General features: G+C 39.3%; 1 protein-coding gene across 1 annotated transcript in view; it reads right to left on the reverse strand.

The window, feature by feature from the left end:
• TMEM163 (transmembrane protein 163) overlaps positions 1 to 26398 on the reverse strand; it is a 448530-nt gene that overhangs the window by 18525 nt on the left and 403607 nt on the right. The window contains exon 6 of the mRNA XM_053698226.1: positions 7468 to 7579. Within this exon, the coding sequence (XP_053554201.1) occupies positions 7468 to 7579 (112 nt within the window). The remainder of the gene's footprint in view (positions 1 to 7467; positions 7580 to 26398) is intronic.

Below are 26398 nucleotides of genomic sequence, written 5' to 3' on the forward strand. Positions count from 1 at the left end.
TTTTAGTATTGGCATATGGCCAGCCCTGTTCTCACTGTTATCTTTTGCTGATGGATGGAGAGAGCAGAGGACCTTTATTGCAATGTTTTAACTCACAGAAATGTCATTGTAATCTCATAACAGTGTGATATATTATAAAAATCATGTCCGCAGTTGTACAGCCTTGATGATATCTGGAGGGATGAAAACTTTATTTGGTCCGGGCTTGTAATGTATTCAGATTGTCATATTCATATTTAGCATTTGATATATTAGAGGCTGCTTCATTATTTTTTTTAAATGCGGTGGTGGAAGAACACACCCTTTAAGAATGGAGACTGCTCAAATTGCAAAGCTGCCACAACCAATCAAACATGACAATATTTCAGAGATTGATGGAATAGGGTAGAAATATATTTTGAATAGCCACTGACTGTGCCAGAAATATCTTAAAGGAATGTTAGGGCTGTACAATCCTAGTACATTATTGTAACACACTTAAAAATGTAAAGTGTATTACAAAATACTAATCAGCAGCCAAGTACCCTCTAAACTTGCAAATAGTGTAGAACTGTGTGTTCTTCCTTTTACAGATATAACTAAAGACAAATACATTTTTATTAACTGTACAACCTTCTCTTTCTCATGAGCCATTTAATTCTTAAATAGCCGTTAACTCTCCCTTTGCTGGATTCTATTGCCTCCTCTCATTGAATCTGTGTATACTCCTTGTAAACTATCGGCTAGATTACGAAAAAGCAGCGTTAGCAGGTCCTAATGCTGCTTTTTCACTACCGCAGGTATTACGAGTCTTGCAGGTTTAGAGGCACCGCACACTTTTTTGGCCTTACCGCAAACCGACTTACGTAAACTTAGCGCCGGTATTACGAGTCTGTCCTGGGAGGCCAAAAAGTGAGCAGTACACCCTCTACCTCAAAGATGACTAAAACATTTTAAAGTCAGTAGTTAAGAGTTTTACACTACAACGCCGTAGCATAAAAATTATAACTTAAGTGCTAAAAAGTACACTAACACCCATAAACTACCTATTAACCCCTAAACCGAGGCCCTCCCGCATTGCAAACTCTATAATAAAAATTTTAACCCCTAATCTGCCGCTCCGGACATCGCCGCCACTAGAAATAAACATATTAACCCCAAAGCTGCCCCACTCCCGCCTCGCAAACACTAGTTAAATAATATTAACCCCTAATCTTCCGCCCCTAACATCGCCGCCACCTACATTATATTTATAAATCCCTAATCTGCCGCCCCCAATGTCGCCACCACTATATTAAATTTATTAACCCCTAAACCTAAGTCTAACCCTAACACCCCCTAACTTAAATATAATTTAAATAAATCTAAACCCGCTCCACGCCGGAAGGATGAAGATAGAAGATGCCGTCTGGATGAAGACTTCTGCCCGTCTGGAGGACCACTTCTGCTGGCTTTGTTGAGGACATCTTGCCGCCTGGATGAAGACTTCAGCCCGTCTGGAGGACCACTTCTACCCATCTGGAGGACCACTTCTGCCGGCTTCGTTGAGGACATCTTGCCGCTTGGATGAAGACTTCTCCCGGTAAGTGAATCTTCGGGGGTTAGTGTTAGGATTTTTTTAAGGGTGTATTGAGTGGGTTTATTTTTTAGGTTAGGGCTTTGGGCCTGCAATAGAGCTAAATGCCATTTTAAGGGCAATGCCCATCCAAATGCCCTTTTCAGGGCAATGGGGAGCTTAGGTTTTTTTAGTTAGTATTTTATTTGGGGGTTGGTTGTGTGGGTAATGGGTTTTACTGTTGGGGGGTGTTTGTATTTTTTTTACAGGAAAAAGAGCTGATTTCTTTGGGGCAATGCCCCGCAAAAGGCCCTTTAAAGGGCTATTGGTAGTTTAGTTTAGGCTAGGGTTTTTTTTTTATTTTGGGTGGGCTTTTTTTTATTTTGATAGGGCTATTAGATTAGGTGTAATTAGTTTAAAGATTTTTAATTTGCTTTTTATTTTCTGTAATTTAGTGTTTTTTTGTGATTTAGCTAATTTAATTTAATTTATTTAGTTGTATTGAATGTAGGTAATTTATTTAATTGTAGTGTAGTGTTAGGTGTTAGTGTAACTTAGGTTAGGTTTTATTTTACAGGTCAATTTGTATTTATTTTAGCTAGGTAGTTATTAAATAGTTAATAACTATTTAATAACTATTCTACCTAGTTAAAATAAATACAAAGTTGCCTGTAAAATAAAAATAAACCCTAAGCTAGATACAATGTAACTATTAGTTATATTGTAGCTATCTTAGGGTTTATTTTATAGGTAAGTATTTATTTTTAAATAGTAATAAATTAGTTAATGATAGTAATTTTATTTAGATTTATTTAAATTATATTTAAGTTAGGGGGTGTTAGGGTTAGACTTTGGTTTAGGGATTAATAAATTTAATATATTGGTGGCGACGTTGGGGGTGGCAGATTAAGGGTTAATAAGTGTAGGTAGGTTGCAGCGACATTGGGGGTGGCAGATTAGGGGTTAATAAATATAATGTAGGTGTCGGCGATGTTGGGGGCAGCAGATTAGGGGTTAATAAGTATAATGTAGGTGGCGGCGATGTCCGGAGCGGCAGATTAGGGGTTAATAAGAATAATATAGGTATCGACGATGTCGGGGGCGGCAGATTAGGGGTATTTAGACTCAGGGTTCATTTAATGGGTGTTAGGTGTAAACATAACTTTAGTTTCCCCATAGGACTCAATGGGGCTGTGTTAAGGAGATTTACGCTGCTTTATTGCAGGTGTTAGACGTTTTCTCAGCTGGCTCTCCCCATTGATGTCTATGGGGAAATCGTGCACTAGCACGTACGACCAGCTCACCACTGACTTAAGCAGCGCTGGTATTGGAGTGAGGTATGGAGCACAATTTTGCTCTATGCTCACTTCTTGCCTTTTACCGCCGGGTTTGTAAAAACCTGTAATACCAGCGCTGCAGGTAAGTCAGCGGTGAGAAAAAACTGCTCGTTAGCACCGCACAGCTCATAACGCAAAACTCATAATTTCGCCGCTTATTTCTGTGAATATTATTTCTCTGAAGAACCATATCTGTGGCATTTCTCTTTTACAATTACAAACATACAATCTTGCCATAAGCAACCTGTAGCTATCTTGTTTCAGCTGTCTCCCCTGTTCTTTTGCTCCATAAAGCAATAAGGATCATTTTTAAGAAGTACTGAAATATATATTTCCATGTGAGAAAAACAATCAATCCTTCTAAAGTCTAACACTTTTGTTTTAGTTTAAATACACAAGGCTGGCATTTGAATACTAAAGCATGACTTATGAATACAGGACATACAGTGGGGCAAACAAGTATTTAGTCAGCCATCAATTGTGCAAGTTCTCCCACTTAAAAAGATGAGAGAGGCCTGTAATTTTCATCATAGGTATACCTCAACTATGAGAGACAAAATGTGGAAACAAATCCAGACAATCACATTGTCTGATTTGGAAAGAATTTATTTGCAAATTATGGTGGAAAATAAGTATTTGGTCAATATCAAAAGTTCATCTCAATACTTTGTTATATATCCTTTGTTGGCAATGACAGAGGTCAAACGTTTTCTGCAAGTCTTCACAAGGTTGTCATACACTGTTGCTGGTATGTTGGCCCATTCTTGCATGCAGAACTCCTCTAGAGCAGTGATGTTTTGGGGCTGTCGCTGGACAACATGGACTTTCATCTCCCTCCAAAGGTTTTCTATGGGGTTGAGATCTGGAGACTGGCTAGGCCACTCCAGGACCTTGAAATGCTTCTTACGAAGCCACTCCTTCATTGCCTAGGTGGTGTGTTTGGGATCATTGTCATGCTGAAAGACCCAGCCACGTTTCATCTTCAATGCCCTTGCTGATGGAAGGAGGTTTGCAATCAAAATCTCACGATACATGGCCCCATTCATTCTTTCATGTACACGGATCAGTCGTCCTGTTCCCTTTGCAGAGAAACAGCCCCAAAGCATGATGTTGTCACCCCCATGCTTCACAGTAGGTATGGTGTTCTTTGGTTGCAACTCAGCATTCTCTCTCCTCCAAATACGACGAGTTCTGTTTCTACCAAACAGTTCTACTTTGGTTTCATCTGACCATATGATATTTTCCCAATCCGCTTCTGGATCATCCAAATGCTCTCTAGCATACTTCAGATGGGCCTGGACATGTACTGGCTTAAGCAGGGGGACACGTCTGGCACTGCAGGATCTGAGTCCCTGGCGGCGTAGTGTGTTACTGATGGTAGCCTTTGTTACGTTGGTCCCAGCTCTCTGCAGGTCATTCACTAGGTCCCCCCGTGTGGTTCTGGGATGTTTGCTCACCGTTCTTGTGATCATTTTGACCCCACAGGGTGAGATCGTGCATGGAGCCCCAGATTGAGGGAGATTATCAGTGGTCTTGTATGTCTTCCATTTTCTAATTATTGCTCCGACAGTTGATTTCTTCACACCAAGCTGCTTGCCTATTGCAGATTCAGTCTTCCCAGTCTGGTGCAGGTCTACATTTTTGTTTCTGGTGTCCTTCGATAGCTCTTTGGTCTTCACCATAGTGGAGTTTGGAGTGTGACTGTTTGAGGTAGTGGACAGGTGTCTTTTATACTGACAGGGCCGCCACTAGGAATTTTGGGGCCCCTGACTTAACCATTGATCAGGCCCCCCCTTGACATGTGCAATTTTTTACCAAGTTACTAAAACGTATTTGCACTTTATTCTTAAGTGTCTATATAAACTGCGAAATGTTGTAAAGGTAGTAATATACAAACACACAGACACACTCATACATTGAAACACACACTCACACATAAGGATTCACATATAGACACTCTAGCAGACATGCAAAGAAACACACTCAGACACAGACACCCAAACAGACACTCAGCACTTGTTTACATTGACCTGACAAGTAATGAGGTAGACTAAAGTTTTGTAAAAAAGGAGATTTAGAAAACAAAATATGGAGTTCTGATTATATTTTTGTAAAGGAAGATGCCAACTAAATGATGACAACAGCATGCAGTGGCTGAAAGGAAGGGCCCTGAACTGCCTAAACAATAATTTAAAGGTTAAATGATGGATTGGTGACTTCCGGAAAGGTCTTATTAGTCTCAAAGTCTGTAGAAAGATGTGAATAATCAGTAGTAAGGTCAAAATGTCCTAAAAAGGAACAGACAATGGACACACACACACACAAACTCAAACTTGCACATACACCCAAGGAAACACCGACAGAGACAGCCTCAGAAAACACACAAAGACACACACACACACACACACACACAGAGAAACTCACAGAAAACACACAAAGACATACACACACAGAGTGAGAGACAACCACATAAAACACAGAAAGACATACATACACACACCCTCACAGAGACACCCACAGAAAACACACACCCTCAAAGAGACATCCACAGAAAACACATACATACATACACACACCCACCCTCACAGAGACATCCACAGACATACACACCCACCCTCACAGAGGCATCCAGAGAAAATACACAAAGACAAACATACACACAGACTCACAGAGACACCCATAGAAAAAGCTCAAAGACATATGCACACACCCTCACAGACATCCAAAGAAAATGCACAAAGACATACACACCCACCCTCACAGAGAGACACAAACCAAAGCATAAAGACAGACACCCACAGAAACACTCGCAGGAGGAAACATTGATGCACCTTGCATCCCCTAAATCAACGTTGTGTGACATGCATGATAAAAAAAAAAATGCAGAAATGAAGAGATCACTTTTTAAAGAATCATATTTGTAAATGTGCAAACAAAAATAATTCTGTGAATTCAAAATTGTACATTAATGATCTGGGTAGATGGCTAGATGAAGAAAAGTACTTTTAAAAGGTTGACACATGTTTGTTTTTTCCCCATTTTCCCCAACCAAAAGCACCACTTCAAATATAGTGTACAAATGTTCCCATCTGTCAGCTGTACTTATGGATTTTGAAAATGCTGTACTCTATATGGTCTTGGTGGAACCATAAGCTGTGGTACTCATACCATTAGATCTGGTTAAATGCAGGATTTAGGCTTGTTGGTATGTATTTCAAAATTAAGTCAGCTGTAGTGTAAACTGAACAGTTTTAAGCTAACCTGTCTCATTTCAAACACTGAGCAATCTTAGTCTGAGAGTATAACATTTTATACAGATGCAAAAATCTTAGATAAAATGCCTCCTTGCATCTGGAAAGTCCTTGCATAAAGTGGCAGTAAACTGGAATGTAATATATACAATGTATATAAATGCATATCTGCCAAACGGGCACCTACCATTTGTGTATTGAGGAGGAAACATTTCTGCATGGTTTTAAATATAGAATTTCTACAACATTGTCAAATAATCATAAACACACTGCTGCTAAAAAAATGTGTTTTTATAGACCCCTGGCCCCACCATACAACTACTACCACACTGAAGTTACAATCCGAAATTGCACAAAGAAATAAAAAAACATTTGCTAAATAAGTCCTACCCTCTCTGCAAATGAAAGTGATCTGCTGTCTGACTCAGACACACACTGTACAAAGTGCCAAGTCTGTCTCACACTGTGCACAGTGGTTTAGTGCACACTCAGAAATCCTCTCAAATGCTAATACTTTACTCCTTGTAAAAACATTTCCCATGCTCAATTAGTACTCTGCTGTAGTACCCACTGGTTGTTGCCAAAATTAAAAAAAAAAAAAATTTTTTTTTTTTTTTAGTTTTTGCCTCATGGGGCCCCCCTGGCCCACTGGGCCCCTGACAGGAGTCACCCCTGTCACCCCCTGATGGCGGCCCTGTATACTGATAACAAGTTCAAACAGGAGCCATTAATACAGGTAATGAGTGGAGGACAGAGGAGCCTCTTAAAGAAGAAGATGCAGGTCTGTGAGAGCCAGAAATCTTGCTTGTTTGTAGGTGACCAAATACTTATTTTCCACCATAATATGCAAATAAATTCTTTCTATATCAGACAATGTGATTGTCTGGATTTGTTTCCACATTTTGTCTCTCATAGTTGAGGTATACCTATGATGAAAATTACAGGCCTCTCTCATCTTCTTAAGTGGGAGAACTTGCACAATTGGTGGCTGACTAAATACTTGTTTGCCCCACTATAAGCACTGACCCACTACAATGTGTCAACTGCTGTTGTTTGTTATTGTGATTACTACAGAAGAATATGTATGTCTTGTGTATTTGTATCCGTTTATTTATACTTAGAAGTGTGCTATAAAGGTTTTATGACAACTTATATAGGGACAAAATACAAAAATACATTATAGATTTTGTTAATATTAATCAAATGTTGTTAAGACTGTCTTGTTTATATGAGGTGCAAAATGCCCCCTTTAAGAATGGAATCAAGCCTGTAAAATGTAATAATGAGGCTGTGACATCATATGTTGCTGGTCAGTACAAAGTGCAAAGAAAAATAAAGAACTTACCATCTGTTATTAAAGCCCTGCTTGTTAGGACTCTTCCTAACAAAAACTTCACTACTGCCAAGAAGGTGCAAAGGATACCACTTAAAATGGAAACGCTAAAGAGGAATCCATCCTGCAAAAGAGAAAATCTAAATTAGAGAATCTCTTGGTATTAATACACTTATGAGACATATTGTAAAGTGTATTTGTAGACCAGAACAATGCTTTGACAACTCTGGAATACAATGTGATGCTTTATTATGTTATATTCACCAAACTTGTAACCAATATTGTAATGTCTAATGCTTCTGTGGTATACAGACTGATTACCCTGAGTTCAGTGACTGATCTTCAGATAAGTTAAACATTGGATGGTTACAGCCAAGTTCAACCCATCAAAACATCTGATGATTACCATATAAATGGCAGCTTGAATTTGATTGCACTTGTCCGAGTGCAAGCTTGTCATTCATTTTCCGTTTACCAGGCAAATGACCAGATATCCAGGACTATTGAGAGAACAAGAACAAACCTGGTCTTGTTCCTCTGAGTATGGGGACATATACCTTGCTACCTTACACACAGTATATCAAATCTCACCAATTCTCAGATTCTCACTATGCAAAACCATGTCATATACAGAATTCTAAGTAACATTCCATTTTAACTGTGATTGCTATTTGCTTTAGTGCTAAAACAGATGGCAAGTGGAAACCTTACAATTTAAGACAGCAAAATTATTGAGTTGCTTTACTCTTCAGTGTTTATCTTAGATTTCCATTAACACATAACAAAACCATAAATCTGATCATTCTTGTTACCTACTTAGTTTAAGGTCAAATATTTATGAAGTCATATAGCGTAGCAATAGTCAAATACAATTTTAATGGCACAATTAGTCATCTAGCGCTAGCAGATAATACAGAATAGGTATAACATTCCAACACACACTTTTGCTAATTTTATTATTTATGAAGCTTAATGTCAATGTAGAAATAAAGTTTCTGTTGTAATGAAATTTTTAAGTGTGCTCAACTCTAATTTTGATAATTTAAAGTCAACCCTACCAATTTCCTCATGACCTATTATCATTTAGAAACATAGAAACATAGATATTGACGGCAGATAAGAGCCATAGGCCCAGCAAGTCTGCCCGATATTTCCTAAAAGTATAAACGTATCTAGTTCGTAGGATAGTTTTAAAGTCCCCCACAGTGTTTGTCATTACTACCTCTTGTGGAAGTTTATTCCATGAATCAATCACCCTTTCTTTAAACAAGTGCTTCATTGAAACACATTGATGCTAATTAGCATGGTTGGGACTTTTTCCTAAGGATACCTGAGACCTTCTAATGCAATGTGCAGCAAATAGTGGTTGTCTGCAACCCTTAGAAGATTTTCACTTTGTGCGATGCTGTAGATATTTTTAGCAGTGTGAATATAATGTCCTGAAACCTGTGTTACTTGATACTTCTCTCTTATTATTCAGCTCATGGATTCTGGTAACAATTTATGCACATGATGACACATAAAATAGAAGAATGGTGCACAATATTCTCTGGTGCCCAATCCCTTATTGCAACTGACACTTTATTATGGTTGAACTATTTAACATGCAAAAAGAATACACAAATATAGAGCATACATTGCACAACATGTATATAAATGCATTGCTAAACTGATTATTATATCCCACATTTGTTCGATATAAGCAGCTAAGGATTTTTTTTCTTCAAATTACCTTACTATTACTCATAGATAGATAGAACAATTCTCTTTAAGAGTAGAGATTATAGTATACAAGAAAAGGAACAATTAATATTCTCTACCAAATATAGTAGACAATCATAAGATCTGCAGTATTGTGAAGAGATATTTACCCATTCTACATAGTGATCCACAACTAGAGAGGGTAGTGGATCAAGGGATAAAATGTGCAGCTAAAAGAGCACCCACATTAGGAGAAAAAATATAAAAGTTTCAAAATAAACCTGATTTAAAATCCAATTGGTTAAATAATATCGAAGGCTTTTTTAAATGTGGTCGTTTGCCATGTAAGAGCTGCACCTACACAAAAAAACCCACAATCTTTTAGTTCTTCACATAATAGAAAAACCTTCTGGATAAATAATAAAATAGACTGTAATAGTGACCATGTAGCATATTTAATTACGTGCTAACAATGCCTTTTTCAATATGTAGGGATCACGATACGCCCACTGAAAGAAAGAATAAATCAACATTTGTTATCTTTGGAAGAGGACGCACCGAAAACACCAGTGGCCAAATATTTTCACACAGATGGTGGCAATGTAAAAAATGTATTTTTCTTTGTAGGTATAGAAAAAATTAATAAGAACATAAGAAGAGGAGACAGATTAGCTAAGCTTCTTAATAAGAAGGCTTACTGGATTTTTACCCTAGATACAAAATCCACTAATTGAATTAACATGATAAATTATGTGGATCTATTTATAGATTGATCCACTTTTCCTCCCAACTAATTCCCTTCTATACTAATAATAAATCTTTCCTTAGTAGACTCCGCATACTATTTCATTTAGCAGATATACATTTCTTACTTATTTCAAATCAACTATAGGGTCATATCCCTTTAAATATCTTAGGCACACTGTTTTCAGTGTAAGTCCTATTATCAGGACCATGATCTATTGGATTGTATAATTAGTATCTATAATTAGTATGTATAATTAGTATGCCAGTTTTGGTTAGTTTTTGATGATCAATTACTTTGAATTTCTAATTTGTAATAGCAGTTATTCTTTTTAATTTAGTTCTATACATAATATATACTATGTGTATAAACTTTGCATGTTGATTATTTAGAGATTATGTATTGTTTTCGTCATCTTATTCTCAAATAATTAATTTATCATTTGTATTAATCTCTAGTTGAGTATATTCTTTGTATATAATAATGCTGTTTGACTGAGTATAAGTCAAATCTAGTTAATGTTGGTTTTATTTATTGCATATAACTTTATATATATACAATATTATATATATATAACAGCCAATAATTATTAGACATGTTTAATTTTAATTTATTGGCAAAAGAGCTGTTAACTTTAGGGCAATGCCCTACGAAAAGCCCTTTTAAGGACTATTGGTAGTATACTATAGATTAGTTTTTTTTTTATTTTGGGGTGTTGTTGTTTTGTGTTTTTTTTTAAACAGGGGTATTAGAATAGGAATCATTTTTATTATTTTGGATAATTTAGTTTTGTTATTTTTTGTAATGGTAGTTTTTTTTAATTTTTTGTAATTTTAGTGTTTATTATTTTTTGTAATTGTAGTTTTTATTTTTTTTTGTAATGTTAGGTTTTATTATTTTTAGTGATGTTAGTTTTTTATTTTTTGGATTTTGTTTTTTAAAACAAGTAATGTTAGGTTTTTTTAAGTTTAGGCTTAGATTTTATTTTTATTTCACAGGTAAGTTTGTATTTATTTTAACTGGGTAGTTAGTAAATAGTAAAATTGTAACTAGCTTTAATTTTTATTTCACATATTTTAATAGCTAGTTAGTTAGTAATTGTAACTTTAATTTAGGTGTATTTTAATTATGTTAAAGTTAGGGGGTGTTAGGTTTAGGGGAGGGTTAATAGTTTAGTTTAGGTAGTTGCGATGTTGGGGGATGGCGGTTTAGAGGTTAATCATTTTATTTAGTGTTTGCGATGTGGAGGGACGGCGGTTTAGGGGTTAATAGGTTTATTTAGTTTTGCCGATGTGGGGACAGCGGTTTGGGTGTTAATACTTTAATTAGGTGTTTGCGATGTGGAGGGATGGCGGATTAGGGGTTAATACATTTTATTAGTAATTGCGATGTGGGGGGATGGCAGTTTAGGGTTTAATAGGTTTAGTTAGTGTTGGCAATGTGGGGGATGGCTGTTTAGGGTTTAATGGGTTTATTTAATTTTGGCGAGGTGGGGGATGGTGGATTAGGGGTTAATAAATTTTATTATTGATTGTGATGTGGGGGCGGAAGTTTAGGGGTTAATAGGTTTAGTTAGTGTTGGCGATTTGGGGGGACAGCGGTTTAGGGGTTAATAGGTTTAGTTAGTGTTGGCGATGTGGGAAACAGTGGTTAAGGGGTTAACAGGTCTATTTAGTGTTGGCGATGTGGGGGGGGGGGCGCGGTAGTTTAGAGATTAATAGGTTTATTTAGTGTTGGCGATTGGGGGGGCGAGGGTTTAGAGGTTAATAGGTTTATTTAGTGTTGGCGATGTGGGGGGACGGCGGTCTAGAGGTAAATAGGTTTTTATTTAGTTTTGGCAATGTGGGGGAGGCAGCGGTTTAGATCATTTTGTTTCAACATATTCCTTATGTTAAGTTAAATAGTTTTTCGGATTTATTTGTTATTTCGGATCAATTCTTTATGCATATTCATTATTCTATTCTAAACTTTTTAACATAAAAAGTTAGTTATGTTAAACTATTTAACATAACTAACTTGCCGAAATGAAATTATTTATTTAATTTAACTAACTGCAGAAACAAAATTATTTATTTAACTAATGAAAATGACACTAAACTAATTTTTTCGCAGTGCACATGTCTAATAATTATAATCATGAGAGCACCACTGACAGGATTAAGTTGTTACAGTCAATTCAGTTAATGTAAGCATTACTATTGTATATTACTTTGTGTAAAACTAGTACAGTATTTGGTTTCACAGTTAATAATTAAAGTGCACTTCTGATTGGATAAAACTGTGGTTAAAAGAACCTTACAGAAATCAGTTAGAGGACTCTGAGGGAGCGCATTGGTGCATGCACAAAATGCGTCAGATACAGTGCTGCTGCCTGACACACTGTTTGTATTATACTTTTGTATGAATAAATAAACCACCAAGCATTGAAGGACAACGGCCCATCTGGTTTATTATTTGCCTGTTTAAAATTTTAAAAGGGTGTCAGGGTTTTTTCCCTGTTTTGTTTGCCTGCTGCTGGCAGCCATTTTACTCACCTCTTTTGCTGACTCTGGTGCATACTGTGTGATGCTGCTCATTTCCTGCACTTCCTTTTATGGACAAACTGCTGTGCATCATCCATGTGAGACAGGATGCAGTCTCAGAATTGTGATGTCATCACTTATTATTTAAAGGGCCTCTGTTCAGTATGCTTTGCCTTTGCATTGTCTGAGACCTGTTTGTGAGAGTTCCTCTGTATTACCTGGCTGCCTGACGTCCTTCCTGGTTCCTGATCCCTGGCTTGTTCCTGACTCTGCTGTTTTCCTTGTTCCTGATTCCGGCTCGTCTGACTATTCGCTTTGGCTCCTGACTCGGCTCGTCTGACTACCAGTTTTTGATTCCTGGCTTGTTATTTGACTTGTGGACTTTTTATTATTTTTTGCTATTAATAAAGGTGTGATTATTTTTGCACTTCTCATCTCAGTCTGATTCCTGGCACCCTGACATTACGCAAAGGCCATGAATCCTGATAGTGCTAATAATCCACCTTTACCTGCCATTATTTCCAGGATAGATGTACAGGATCACCGCTTGGATCAATTTGCACTAGCCCTGCAAACCCTGCTGACTCGCACTGCACATTTGGACTAAAGTGTCCCGCAAGTTATGGCTGCTCCTGTTTCCGCTGATGCACCTATGCCTACCAGGAGCATGTCCGGTTCTGCAACTCTACCTTAGTGATATGGAGGCGATCCTATTCAGTGCAGAGGGTTTTTCAACCAGGTGGGCATTTACTTTGAGATGTTACCTCAGGCGTTTCCCTCTGACAGAGCTAAGGTGGGATTTCTCATCTCGTTACTCTCTGAGACAGCTCTTGCCTGGGCTAATCACTTGTGGGAGACTAATAAACCTGTGATTTCAAATTACCCTGAATTTGTGGCCTCCTTTCGAAGGGTATTTGATGTTCCGGTTCGCTCCTCCTCTGCTGCTAAACAACTCATGTCCATTCAGCAAAGTACAAGATCTGTTGCTCAGTATGCTATTGAGTTCCGTACACTTGCCGCAGAGGTAGGTTGGAACAATGAAGCCCTTGTTGCCGCCTTCTTTCATGGGCTCTCTGATGCTGCCAGAGATTTACCAGAGGATCTTGAGGCATTGGTGTCTTTTTTTATCCTAATTAACATCAGACTCAGAGAGAGGCCCTCTTTCAAGGAACTCTTGCGGAATCCTCCTGTTCCGTTGTTTCCTACGTGTTCGTTCCCACCCATACCTCCCTCTCCTCCCATGCCTCCTGGTCCCGAGTCACCAGGTACTGCTAAGTCGATGCAGCTGGGATTCACGCGCCTCTCTGTGGCGGAGAGGGGCTTTAGGAGGAGGGAGGGGCTCTGCCTCTATTGTGGGTTACAGGGCCACCTTTTGAAGTCTTGTCCTACACGGTCGGGAAACGCTCACACCTAAGGTCCTGTTGGGGGCAGACCTTGGGTGGTTTATCCTCGTCCCTGGAACCGCTGAAGGAGAAACCTTTGGTCATGGATGTCCTTTCCTGGGTGGACTCCTCCATAGTCACCCAGGCTCTTGTTGACTCCGGTGCTGCGGGCTATTTCATTGACAGTGCTTTTGTATCAAAGCACTCCATTCCTGTTTTGCCTCGGTCCGTACCCCTTGCTATTGAGGCCATTGATGGCAGGCCCCTTCAGCCCGCACTCGTTACTCACAAAACTGCTCCATTGTCCATGGCTGTTGGGGCTCTCCATTTTGAAACCTTCCAGTTCCAGGTGATAAACTCTCCGCATTTTCCGGTTGTTCTGGGTTATCCCTGGCTCCAAAAGCACAATCCCAGTCTCGACTGGCGCAGGTCCGAAATGTTGTCATGGTCCCCGCAATGTATTTCCTCTTGTCTTCGGAAACCAGTTAAAGTCTTGTGCACTTCTTCGGTTTCTCAATTGCCAGAGGAGTACAGAGAGTTCCTAGATGTGTTTGACAAGGTGCGTGCTGGTACGTTGCCTCCTCACCGGTCCTACGATTGTGCCATAGACCTGCAACCCGGAGCCATTCCTCCTCGGGGCCGGGTGTACCCTCTGTCTGTTGCAGAGAATTGTGCTATGGAGGAGTATGTTGCCGATGCTCTGTCGCTTGGGATTATCCACAAATCCTGCTCTCCTGCAGGGGCTGGCTTCTTCTTTGTGAAGAAAAAAGGTGGCGAGTTAAGACCATGTATCTATTATAGGCGTCTTAATCGTCTTACCATTATGAATGCTTACCCTATTCCGCTTATTACGGAACTCTTTGACCGCCTCAAGGGAGCTTCGGTCTGTACTAAACTTGATTTGAGAGGAGCGTACAATCTCGTTAGGATTAAGGAGGGCCACGAATGGAAAACAGCATTTAACACCAGGAGCGGGCATTATGAGTATCTTGTAATGCCCTTTGGCCTATGTAATGCTCCTGCAGTTTTTCAGGAATTTATTAATGATGTCCTACGAGATATGTTGCAACAGTGTGTTGTGGTGTACTTAGACGACATCCTCATACACTCACCCACACTTGAGGCGCATCGTTCTGATGTTACACGGGTTCTTTAGAGACTACATGAGAATGGCCTGTTTTGTAAACTCAAGAAATGTGAGTTCCATCAGACTCAAGTAGCCTTCCTAGGTTATGTTATCTCTGTTGCAGGGTTCTCCATGGATCCTGACAAGTTATCTGCAGTTCTGCAGTGGCCTCGCCCAGTTGGTCTTCGGTCTATTCAATGTTTTTTGGGGTTCGCCAATTACTATAGAAAGTTTATTAAAAACTTTTCTTCCTTGGTCAAACCTATCACAGACATGACCCGTAAAGAGAATGATCCACTCCATTGGTCACCTACTGCCATTAAGGCCTTTGATAGTCTTAAGACTGCCTTTGCTGCCGCTCCAGTTCTGGCTCATCCTAACCCTGTCCTGCCTTTCGTTCTTGAGGTTGATTCATCTGAGACTGGAGTAGGTGCCCTTTTGTCTCAACGTCCTACGCCTGACGGTTCCTTGCATCCGTGTGGTTTCTTCTCTAAGAAATTGCCTCCAGCGGAGTGCAATTATGAAATTGGCGACAGGGAATAACTGGCCATAATTTTGACACTTAAGGAATGGAGGCATCTTCTCGAGGGTACTAGCGTGCCAGTGCTCATTCTTACTGATCACAAGAATTTAACTTATCTATCTGAAGCAAAACATTTGTTGCCCCGACAGGCCAGATGGGTGCTATTTTTGTCTCGGTTTAATTATGTGGTCTCCTACCTGCCTGGTAGTAAGAATGTTAGGGCTGATGCCCTCTCTCGACAATTTGCACCTCTGTCCAAGGTGGAGTCTGTACCTACTCCTGTTATACCTCCTGACCATATTTTGGCTACCATACGTACTAATTTGACTTCTCCCTTGGGGAGGAAATCCTGGCTGCACAAACCAATGCACCTCCTGAGAAACCTAGTGGTAAGCGTTTTGTTCCTGAGAATCTTCTAACTAAACTTTTGCACACTTACCACTATCCTAAAGCCGCAGGTCACCCAGGCAAGAACCAAATGATTTGGTCCGTCACTCGACAATTCTGGTGGCCAGGTCTTCGTTCTGATTTTGCTGCGTATGTTGCCTCCTGCTCAGTTTGTGCACAGAATAAGACTCCTCGACGTCTTCCTGTGGGTCTTCTTCAACCTATTGCTAATGGTGAGCGTCCTTGGACACATCTTTCCATGGACTTCATTGTCGAGCTCCCTGTTTCCAATGGCAATACTGTTATCCTTATTGTGGTTGACCATTTTTCTAAAATGTCACATTGCATTCCCTTGATTAAGCTGCCTACCGCTCAGGAGCTTGCTTCAATTTTTGGCCTGGAGGTCTTCCATTTACATGGGTTACCCAAGGAGATAGTGTCGGACCGGGGTAGCCAGTTTGTCTCCAGATTTTGGCTTCCTTTTGTGCTCAAATGGGGATCCAGCTTTCCTTCTCCTCGGCATATCACCCTCAATCCAATGGGGCTGCGGAACGGTCTAATCAAGCTCTGGAACAGTTCCTCCGTTGCTATGTCTCAGATCACCACAATAATTGGTCTGAACTGTTACCTTGGGCAGAGTTTGCTCGTAATAGTGCTATTAATGCTTCCTCCAAGATATCCCCGTTCATGGCAAATTATGGGTTTCAACCATCCTTGTTGCCCGATTCATTCATGTCTCAGGGTATTCCGGCTTTGGAGGAGCATCTCCGGCAACTCCGTTCCACGTGGGTGCAGATTCAGGATTGCCTTAATCGTTCTATGCAGCGCCAAAAGTTCCAGGCTGATCGTAGACGTCTGCCCGCACCTTCCTACCAGGTTGGTGAGAGAGTTTGGCTGTCCTCCTGCAACTAGAACCTTCGTGTGCCTTCCAATAAATTGGCTCCCCGTTATGTTGGTCCTTTTCGAATACTCCGACGGGTTAATCCTGTGGCCTACGCTCTTGACCTTCCTCCTGCTATGCGCATTTCCAATGTTTTTCATGTCTCCCTCTTGAAACCATTGGTTTGTAATCGGTTTACCACTGTGTTGCCTCGTCCCCGTCCTATCTTTGTTGACAACCATGAGGAGTATGAGGTCAGCAGCATTATTGACTTACGTATGTCCAGGGGACGTACAGTATTTGTTTCACTGGAGAGGCTACAGTCCAGAGGAGCGTTCTTGGGTTCCCTCCTCTGATGTTCATGCTCCCGCCCTCCTCGTGCCTTCCATGCCCGTTTCCCCAATAAGCCTTTTGTCCTCCCGCGGGGGAGGGGTCGTTGAGGGGAGGGTACTGTCAGGGTTTTTTCCCTGTTGTGTTTGACATGTGCTGCTGGCAGCCATTTTACTCACCTCTCTGCCTGACTATGGTGCATTGTGGGGGATGCTGCTCAATTCCTGCACTTCCTTTTATGGCCAAACTGCTGTGCATCATCCATGTGAGACAGGATGCAGTCTCAGAATTGTGATGTCATCACTTATTATTTAAAGGGCCTCTGTTCAGTATGCTTTGCCTTTGCATTGTCTGAGACCTGTTTGTGAGAGTTCCTCTGTATTACCTGGCTGTCTGACGTCCTTCCTGGTTCCTGATCCCTGGCTTGTTCCTGACTCTGCTGTTTTCCTTGTTCCTGATTCCGGCTCGTCTGACTATTCGCTTTGGCTCCTGACTCGGCTCGTCTGACTACCAGCTCTGGTTTTGATTCCTGGCTTGTTATTTGACTTGTGGACTTTTTTTTTTTTTTTGCTATTAATAAAGGTGTGATTATTTTTGCACTTCTCGTCTCAGTCTGATTCCTGGCACCCTGACAAAGGGGAACTGCGTCTCTGATTAGCCAATGCCAGCTTAAATACACTTGGGCAATCTTTCTGTACAAATATGGTAGCAAAGTTTTCTGTACAGCAAGACTGTGGCAGCCATCTTGGAAACTCTGTCATAATATTGTAAAATCAAATCCACACACTTTCCTGAAACTGTGTGACATGTTTTGCAGCTATACACTGATAGTGGGTCATTTGACCAGCATTATGGGTATTTGTTTTAACCAGATGAAATAAATGCTAAATTTTATAAAATGTGCTAGAGAGTGCAATCTTAACGAGGAACAAATATATATATATATATATAGTATATATAGTGTGTGTGTACATATGTATTGAAATGTATGTATGTGTGAAGGGTTTTCAAATATATATTACTATACTCTAATATTGTTTAGTGATGCTAATAGGTCATATGTGAGTAATTAACCCACGTGCTCCAAAACCATAGTGTGAATGTCTCTCTAAGGGATTTTAACAGGTACATGATAAGTATAGTAGAGCATATAGCATTTTTGTCTGTCTGGTGATATTGCTTACTATGTTATCCAATATGACAGTGGTAATTTCAATGTGTTTTGCCCAATGTGCAAAACTAATGTCATATTTACAAACTTTTGGGGGCATTCAGTAATAACTTGAAGAGTGTTGTCTGGAAGTTTATCATCTCATTTTAACTGTGGAATTTGATAAATAAAAAATGGCTATGTAAATGTGTCATCAATAAACAAGAATTTGGACTGTGATTAGTCAGACAAGACTGACCATTTTTTTTTAAAAAGTGTCTGATTGTGATCACATTAACATAGATAAAGCACAACAAAGTAGTCTCAAGCGCTACTGCGGGAATAAAACTTAACTTTTATTGATGCTGCATAACATGTGTGCCAGCTACATCAAATTCAGCAGAAGATCAGAAATACAGCATATGTGTTTTATGCCGCTATTGGCACTTTGTCAGGGCTAGTTAGCTAACGTCTTCGTGCTGTTTAAATGTCTACGAGTTAACCATTTAGGTACTGTTTTTAAAATAGTTACATCAAATGGACAATATGTATCACAATAAAAAATATAAATCCTAATAAAAGATATAGTGAAAATTGGTATACATATAAGCTATATAGTCCATGATTATAAAACCACAAATAAAATACTATTCCAAGAAATAATTATCAATAGTTTTTTTGTTTGTTTTTTAAATATAGAAACTAAACGAAATATCACACTGAATTGAATTTGTCTGGGGAAATACACTGGTGATCTTTAAAAAAAATGAAGAATAAAGAAAAGAGTTTAATGTATAGTGAGAAAAAAAGGGTACAGTGAAAATGTGTAAAACAGAGGTGAGTAGATATGTGAAGATAAAGTGTAAAAAAAATTATGAGATAGGTTTTACTGTGGCCTTAATATTCAAAACCTCTCTGCTCAGGTGAGATATTCTAAAATGATTGTGCTTTGCTTCTCCAAGGGGCGTTCCATGCATTTCTGTATGTGAAGGACCAGCCCAGTACAATATAGCATTAACATAGAAATGGACTCATCTGCAGCCTTTAACATGGCAATAATTACAAAAGAGTAGATTGTGATTAACCAGTATGTGTTTAACACCTGCACAATAGACAACTTGTCTATTTGGGAGTTTTGTGACTAGCCATGCCCAGCTTGGGAGCTTCAATGCTATCAGCTCCCAATCATGATTATATCAATTATTTAACCACTTTGCAGTTGTTAAACGCATAGCTATCTGGGACCAGTAAAATATCATGATCTAACAAAAGCATCAATTTTTGGAGAATGTCCCCTTAAAGTTTAGATTCCACTAATTTCAGTTTTTTACAGAACCCAGGGCCTTGCTAAAAACGAAATTGTACATATTTTTTTTTATAAATCCTGCAATGTAAGTTATGGTATATGGAATGTGTGCAGTTTCTTGCCTCTCCCATCTATCTATAAGCGCGTTTGTAACGCGTCCGTTGCCAGTTGCGCACGCATCCTCAAAGGAATGTTGGCTGCTCGGGCAGCCAAAAGAATCCACCGGGATGCAGCTTTGCTTTCCGAAAATGGCAGGGCAGGGTGGTGAAAGAATCCTGGCAGGGTGGTGAAAGAATCCACCGCAGGCAAGTAACCGCCCGCAAGAAATAATAATAAAAAAATAATGAACCGCCCACACAAAGTATTAAAAAAAAAATAACTAACCACCCAAACAAACCCTTACACCGCCAAACCCCACAACTCCAACTAAATAAACTACAATTTTAACCCCTAAACCACCAAACCCTACAACGCCAACTAATTATACTATTAACCCCTAAACCGACAAACCCCCACATTGCAATAAACCTAATTAACCTATTAACTCCTAAACCGCCAACCCCCCACAACGCAAATAACTAATTTAATTACTAAGCCCCCTAACCTTACACCCCCTAAATTAAACCCAATTAATACGAAGTTACACTTAAAATAAAAAATCCTAACATTAAATTACAACAAATTAATCTAACATTACAAAAAATAAAAAAAGTCTAACAAAATTATCAAAAAAAAAAAATTATACCTAATCCCTATTAAAATAAAAAAGCCCCCCAAAATAAAAAAAGCCCTAATCTAAACTAAACTACCAATAGGCCTTAAAAGGGCCTTTTGTAGCGCATTGCCCTAAGTTAAACAGCTCTTTTACATTAAATAAATACTAAGTCCCCCCTAACAGTAAAACCTCCCACCCACCAAACCCCCCAAAATAAAAAAACCTAACACTAAAAAAACCTAAACTACCCATTGCCCCTATGGTCATTGCCATTAAAAGGGTAATCAGCTCTTTTACAACCCAATAAAATCCCTAATCTTAAAAAAAAATCAAAAAAAATCTTAAGACTAAGCCCCAAATAGGTACTCACCATTCCTGAAGTCCAGCGGAAAAGTTCTTCTTCCAGGTGGCTCCATCATCTTCTATCTTCATCCGGAGCGAAGGTGGCGCGGAGCGGAGGTGTAGAGCTGGCTTTCCCGATGCATGGATCCTCAGCGGCAGTCCTCAGCGACGGTTCTCAGTGGGCGGTCCTCAGCGGCGGTCTTCAACGGCGGTGGTCCTCAGCGGCGTGGAGGCTCCTCTTCATGCGATCGTCCATCGCACACTGAAGATTATATGTATTGGGGTACCTTGCATTCCTATTGGCTGAAATTTTTAAATCAGCCAATAGGATGAGAGCTACTGAAATCTTATTGGCTGATTTGAACGGCCAATAGGATTTCAGTAGCTCTAATCCTATTGGCTGATTTCAAAATTTCAGCCAATAGGAATGCAAGGTACCCCAAAATGATTGCGGTACCTTCCATTACATTTTTAGTATATGCTGGAGATTGGATGAAGAGGAGCCTCCACACCACTGAGGATCGCCGCCTCTGAAGACTGCCGCTGAGGACCGCTGCTGAGAACGGCCGCTGAGGACCGCCACTCTGAATCCGCGCATCGGGAAAGACCGCTCTGCACCTCCGCTCTGCCCCGCCTTTGCACAGGATGAAGATAGAAGATGATAGAGATGCCTGGAAGAAGACCTTCTCCGCTGGACTTCAGGAACGGTGAGTACTTATTTGGGGCTTAGTTTTAGGATTTTTTTTTATTATTATTTTTAAGATTAGGGAGTTAATGGGCTGTAAAAGAGCTGATTGCCCTTTTAAGAGCAGTAAAAGAGCTGAATGCCCTTTTAAGGGCAATGCCCATACAAATGCCCCTTTAGGGGCAATGGGTAGTTTAGTTTTTTTTAGTGTTAGTTTTTTTTATTTTGGTGGGGTTGGTTGGGTGTTTTTTTGTGGTAATTTTGTAAAGTAAAAGAGCTGTTTAACTTACGGTAATGCCCTACAAAATGCACTTTTAAGGGCTATTGGTAGTTTAGTATTAGATTAGGGGGTGTATTTTTTTGGGGGGGTATTTTTATAGGGGTATTAGTTTAATTTTTTTATTTTGGATAGCTTTGTTTATTTTTTTATGTAATTTTACATTTTTTATTTTTAGTAAAATTAGCTTGGGGGGTTTGTATTTTTTTAAACATAGACTGCCCTCTGGGCAGGCTTATCTCCTAGTCTAATATAATGCAGTTTAAATCAAAATGCAGGGTAATCTACTTGATAGGCTTTGAGGTCTCATTGCTGTTGTTTCTTTAGGGATCGCTAGCTTGTCCTGTCTCATTTAATCTATGATAATCAAGAGACAGAAGCAATAAACATGTAAGTAATGAATACATGAAGAAAGAAGCTGTCCAAGACATATGTAATAGACACAGAGTCATTATTTCAAACCCATGGCTCAGGTTAGCAGTAATGACCCAGATTGAACAAGCAATTTCATCAGCAGAAAACACAAGCGCATCAGCAGCAAACACCAGCCTATGTGATCGAAACTTGCAGATAGCATCTCAAATTGCATGTATCATTGGGCTGCCAACAAGACACTTAAATGAGATTTATAGATATAATTATTTACAGATGCACAGATTGTATCTTGAAGTGTGGTTCCAAATAAAAGCTGTATATTCCAGACTTTCAGAATTTGCTATTGAATGCACATGGGCTATAAACTAGCAATACCAGATTGTTCATATCATGTTCATGTTAGCCACTGGATTGCACTGCTATTCTTTAGTGATATTGTGTGAAGGTTACTAAATAATTGACACCTGACAGTAATCACTTTGACCAGATGCCAGGGAGTTTCTGACATAATATACATGCACATAAGGACAGTCTACTTGAAAATGTTAATTGTTTAAATAGATAATAAATGCCTTTATAATCCATTCTTCAGATTTGCACAAACAACATTGCTTTATTAATAAACTTTATAACTTCTAAACCTCTAAATCTCTGCATGTTTTTAAGCCCCAGCAGGCTGTCTCTTTATGCATTTTATTAACTTTTTACAGCCAGACAATTCTAGTTCATGTGTGCCATATAGCTAGTACTGTGCTCACTCCTGTGGAGTTAGCATGACACATCACTAACTGGCTAAAATGCAAGCTAAGAATCACTAAGGGCCCCATGTACTAAGCAGCAAAAGCTGCTCCGGAGCCCTTGCGGGGCAGGTTTGCATATGCAAGCCTGCTTCCCGCAATGAAAGAATCAGTGGTCATTAGACAGCTGCTTCTTACACCCTACGTCACCTCTGAGGTGGTAAGGGAAAATCACAGAGAGCTTGCTCGCTCTCTGTGCTTGAAATCCCTTCTCTCACACAATAGGTCACTTGAGATTGTAATGATACATACGGCAGTGGATCCTGTTGGTCTGCTGCCCGTATGTTAGCGAAGGCGAGCAGAGAACTTCTCAAGTTAAGAAGCTTGTCTGTTCGCTCCTTCATGCATGGGGCCCTATGATAAGGGGGCAGTCTGCAGATGCTTAGATACAAGGTAATCACAGTATATTAAAGGGCCATAATACCCAAATGTTTAAACACTTGAAAGTGATGCAGTATAGCTGTAAAAAGCTGACTAGAAAATATCACCTGAACATCTCTATGTAAAAAAGAAAGATATTTTACCTCAAAAGTTCCTCAGTAGCCACATGCCATTGTAAAGGACTTCTGAGCAACAAATCAGTATGTCTGTCCAGGGACAGCGGAAGGAGCAAGCTTTCATGCACTCTCATGTTATTTCCCTATTCAGTGTAAGGAAGTTTACAATGAAATCTCATGAGAGTTAAGTGAAATCTCATGAGATAACAGTAAAAGAGTTAATGACCTCACCACTGTTGATGCTGATTGGCTGCAGTTCATTTCTTCGTTTTTTTGGTTTTTTTTACCTGCAGCTGGGCAGTAACTGAGTATAACCTTTTACACAGAACTTACTCTGCTGAGCTGAAGAGAATGTAATTTAAAATATCTTCCATTTATACATAGAGATGCTCAGGTGATATTTTCCTGTCAGCTTTTTACAGTTATACTGCATCAGTTTCAAGTGATTTAGCACAGCGGTCGCCAACCAGTGGTCCATGGACCACTGGTGGTCCACGAGAAGATGTTGGTGGTCCTTGACACCATCAAGCAGGAATTTGTCTCCTCTGATGGTGTCACCCTGTCGTGCCGCAACTCCCTACAGTGCCTAGCTGGGCATCAGTGAAAATGGAGGAGGAGTTAAATTACAATCTCCCTACTCATTAGGAAGTATTCTCTCAGTTTTGTCATTCAGTTAGTTTATTCCAAAAAATAATTCTTAAACATGTAAATATATACATAATGTAAACTTAGCTATGGTTATACTAGTTATGTACAGTATGTGTGTGTGTATATATATATATATACACACACACAATAAATATATATATATATATAACAATTATTATTATGTTAGTGGTCCACAGGATTCAAAATTGTGAGTTTAGTGGTCCCTGAGGTCCGAAAGGTTGGCGACCCCTGATTTAGCATATGAGTATTATGTCCCTTTAATATAACAGTGTTAAGCATGCAAAACTGGGGAAAGGGCAATAACGGGATTATCTATCTTTTTAAAGAATAACAATTTTGTACTTTTTATTGTTAAATATATATATATATATATACAGTATATATATATATATATATATATATATATGTATATATGATACTGCTCAGGTAAACTGCATATATATACCTATATATCTAAAGGTATATATATATATACACACACAATAAAAAGTACATTATCCTGTAAGTGAAGAACATTGGGATGTTAAATATGTACAGGAAATTTACAGGAAAACCTATAAATACATATGTACATATATATATATAAATACACATACATAGTTAACCAGAGCTCTGAAGTTGTGCTAACCTGATTAAATTCGATTGCACTCAGGTGAACACATTTACTTTCAACTCATAAAACCTGCGCTATTTCCAACACACTTAAAGAGCTGTGAAATACCTCTTGTTGCTCGTGTGCTACACTCGTAATCTAGCCCAGTATAGGGTGTGTAATCCTTAGTGCAACCTTGCTCTAAGAATAGTGCACAATATGGTGAATGGTAAAAACGGTTTACCAGAGAATCTTCACATTTCCTACATTTTTTTAAGAGTGACCTATACTTTGAATGGATAGCGCAAAGTGAGCTATTTTTGCTCAAATTTCAAGTGGCGTGTTATATGCAGACTTCAATGCATCGTAAAGTGAAACCATTAGCATTAAAGATATCATAGACTGTCATACCTTCACTTAATAAGACATTCAGGGAAAGGGGTCAATTTATTAAATGCCGGGCGGACATGATTAGCCCACCTGGCATCGCTAAATGTCGACAGCATACACGGTCGGCATTTAACATTGCACAAGCATTTCTTGTGAAATGCTTGTGCAATGCCGTTACCTGCACATTCACGGCCAATTGGCCACTAGAAGGGGGGTGTCAATCATCCCGATCATTTCTGATCCGGATGATTGCAGTCCGCCACCTAAAAGACGGAGAAGTTAAGGAGCAGCAGTCTTATGACCGCTGCTACTTAACTTCTGTTTCCGTGAGCCAGAAACTTCACGTGGAGAAAGCAACATCCACTGCTTATTAAATCTCCCCCAAACTGTACTGCGGGTAGATTAACCCTTAAGAGCCCGTTGTATACATACACATTGCGTGAACTGCCATATAAGGAACTCTTTCTAGATTTTGTATGTACAAGTTTGATCTATATGGTCGGGTGGATTAACCCTTAAAAGCCTATATCATATATACACATGATATGAACTGTGCTACACAGGACTTCTATATATACTCTGTCGGTACTCTGGGATATTTCTTGCAGTCTGATGGGTTGGTACCCTTAAGAGCCCGGTAGAACTTTATTTTTCATATTATATATACAATACCTATGATTACATTTAACAGATGTAACTGTGTAACTAAAGAAACTGATTTTTTGTATATTACAATATTTGTGGTACAATATTTTGTATGTGTGTATACATTATGTGTGTATGTGTGCAGTGTTATACACAGGCCCGGACTGGCCATAGGGCATACCGGGCAAAAGCCTGGTGGGCCGCTGGTTACTTTAGCCCCGCCCACCAATAACATTGTGTGTGTCAACTTAGCACACAGTGATTAGCGTTGCAGCCAGGGCAGCCATCAGGGAGTGAAAGGGGTGACGGGTCAGGGGCCCCGGGATTGCAGGGGGGCCGCCCACACCCCAACCACCAGCAGAGTTTTTTTAAATTGTGTCAGTCAGCGCTGCAGAAATCTTTGCTCTACTTATCGCAGGTGCTTTGAGTGACTCGCATAATATTTTGTTTGGAGTGCACTGTAATTTAGTAAGAGCTGATCCAACCCTGACTTTCCCTTTATTACTGTCCAGCAGTGATCCTAGAGTGAGCAGCCCAATAATTTTAAAAGTAAGGGTACAAATAAACACAACAGTTGTACTTGTTACACTTGTATTTGATACATACATATATATATATCCTCCATGTGTGTCTGCACTCTCAATGCAATAGGGTCGTCAACCAGGGTGCTGAGTCGATTATACAGACAGTCACTGCTATTGCACTTGGCACCTAGCAACATGATTTGTCTATTATTTTATATACCCAACATTGGCAATCTTAGAGATATGCACATTTGATTGATATGAATTCGTGATTTGTGAGCTGTAATCAATTATGCAGGTATAAGCATGGGCACACGGATTAACTATATATGCATGATTTTTACTGTTCTGTTAGGCAATTTTCAGTGAAATGTACACACTAT

Source organism: Bombina bombina, chromosome 1 (assembly GCF_027579735.1).
Source record: "Bombina bombina isolate aBomBom1 chromosome 1, aBomBom1.pri, whole genome shotgun sequence".
Taxonomy (NCBI): Eukaryota; Metazoa; Chordata; class Amphibia; order Anura; family Bombinatoridae; genus Bombina; species Bombina bombina.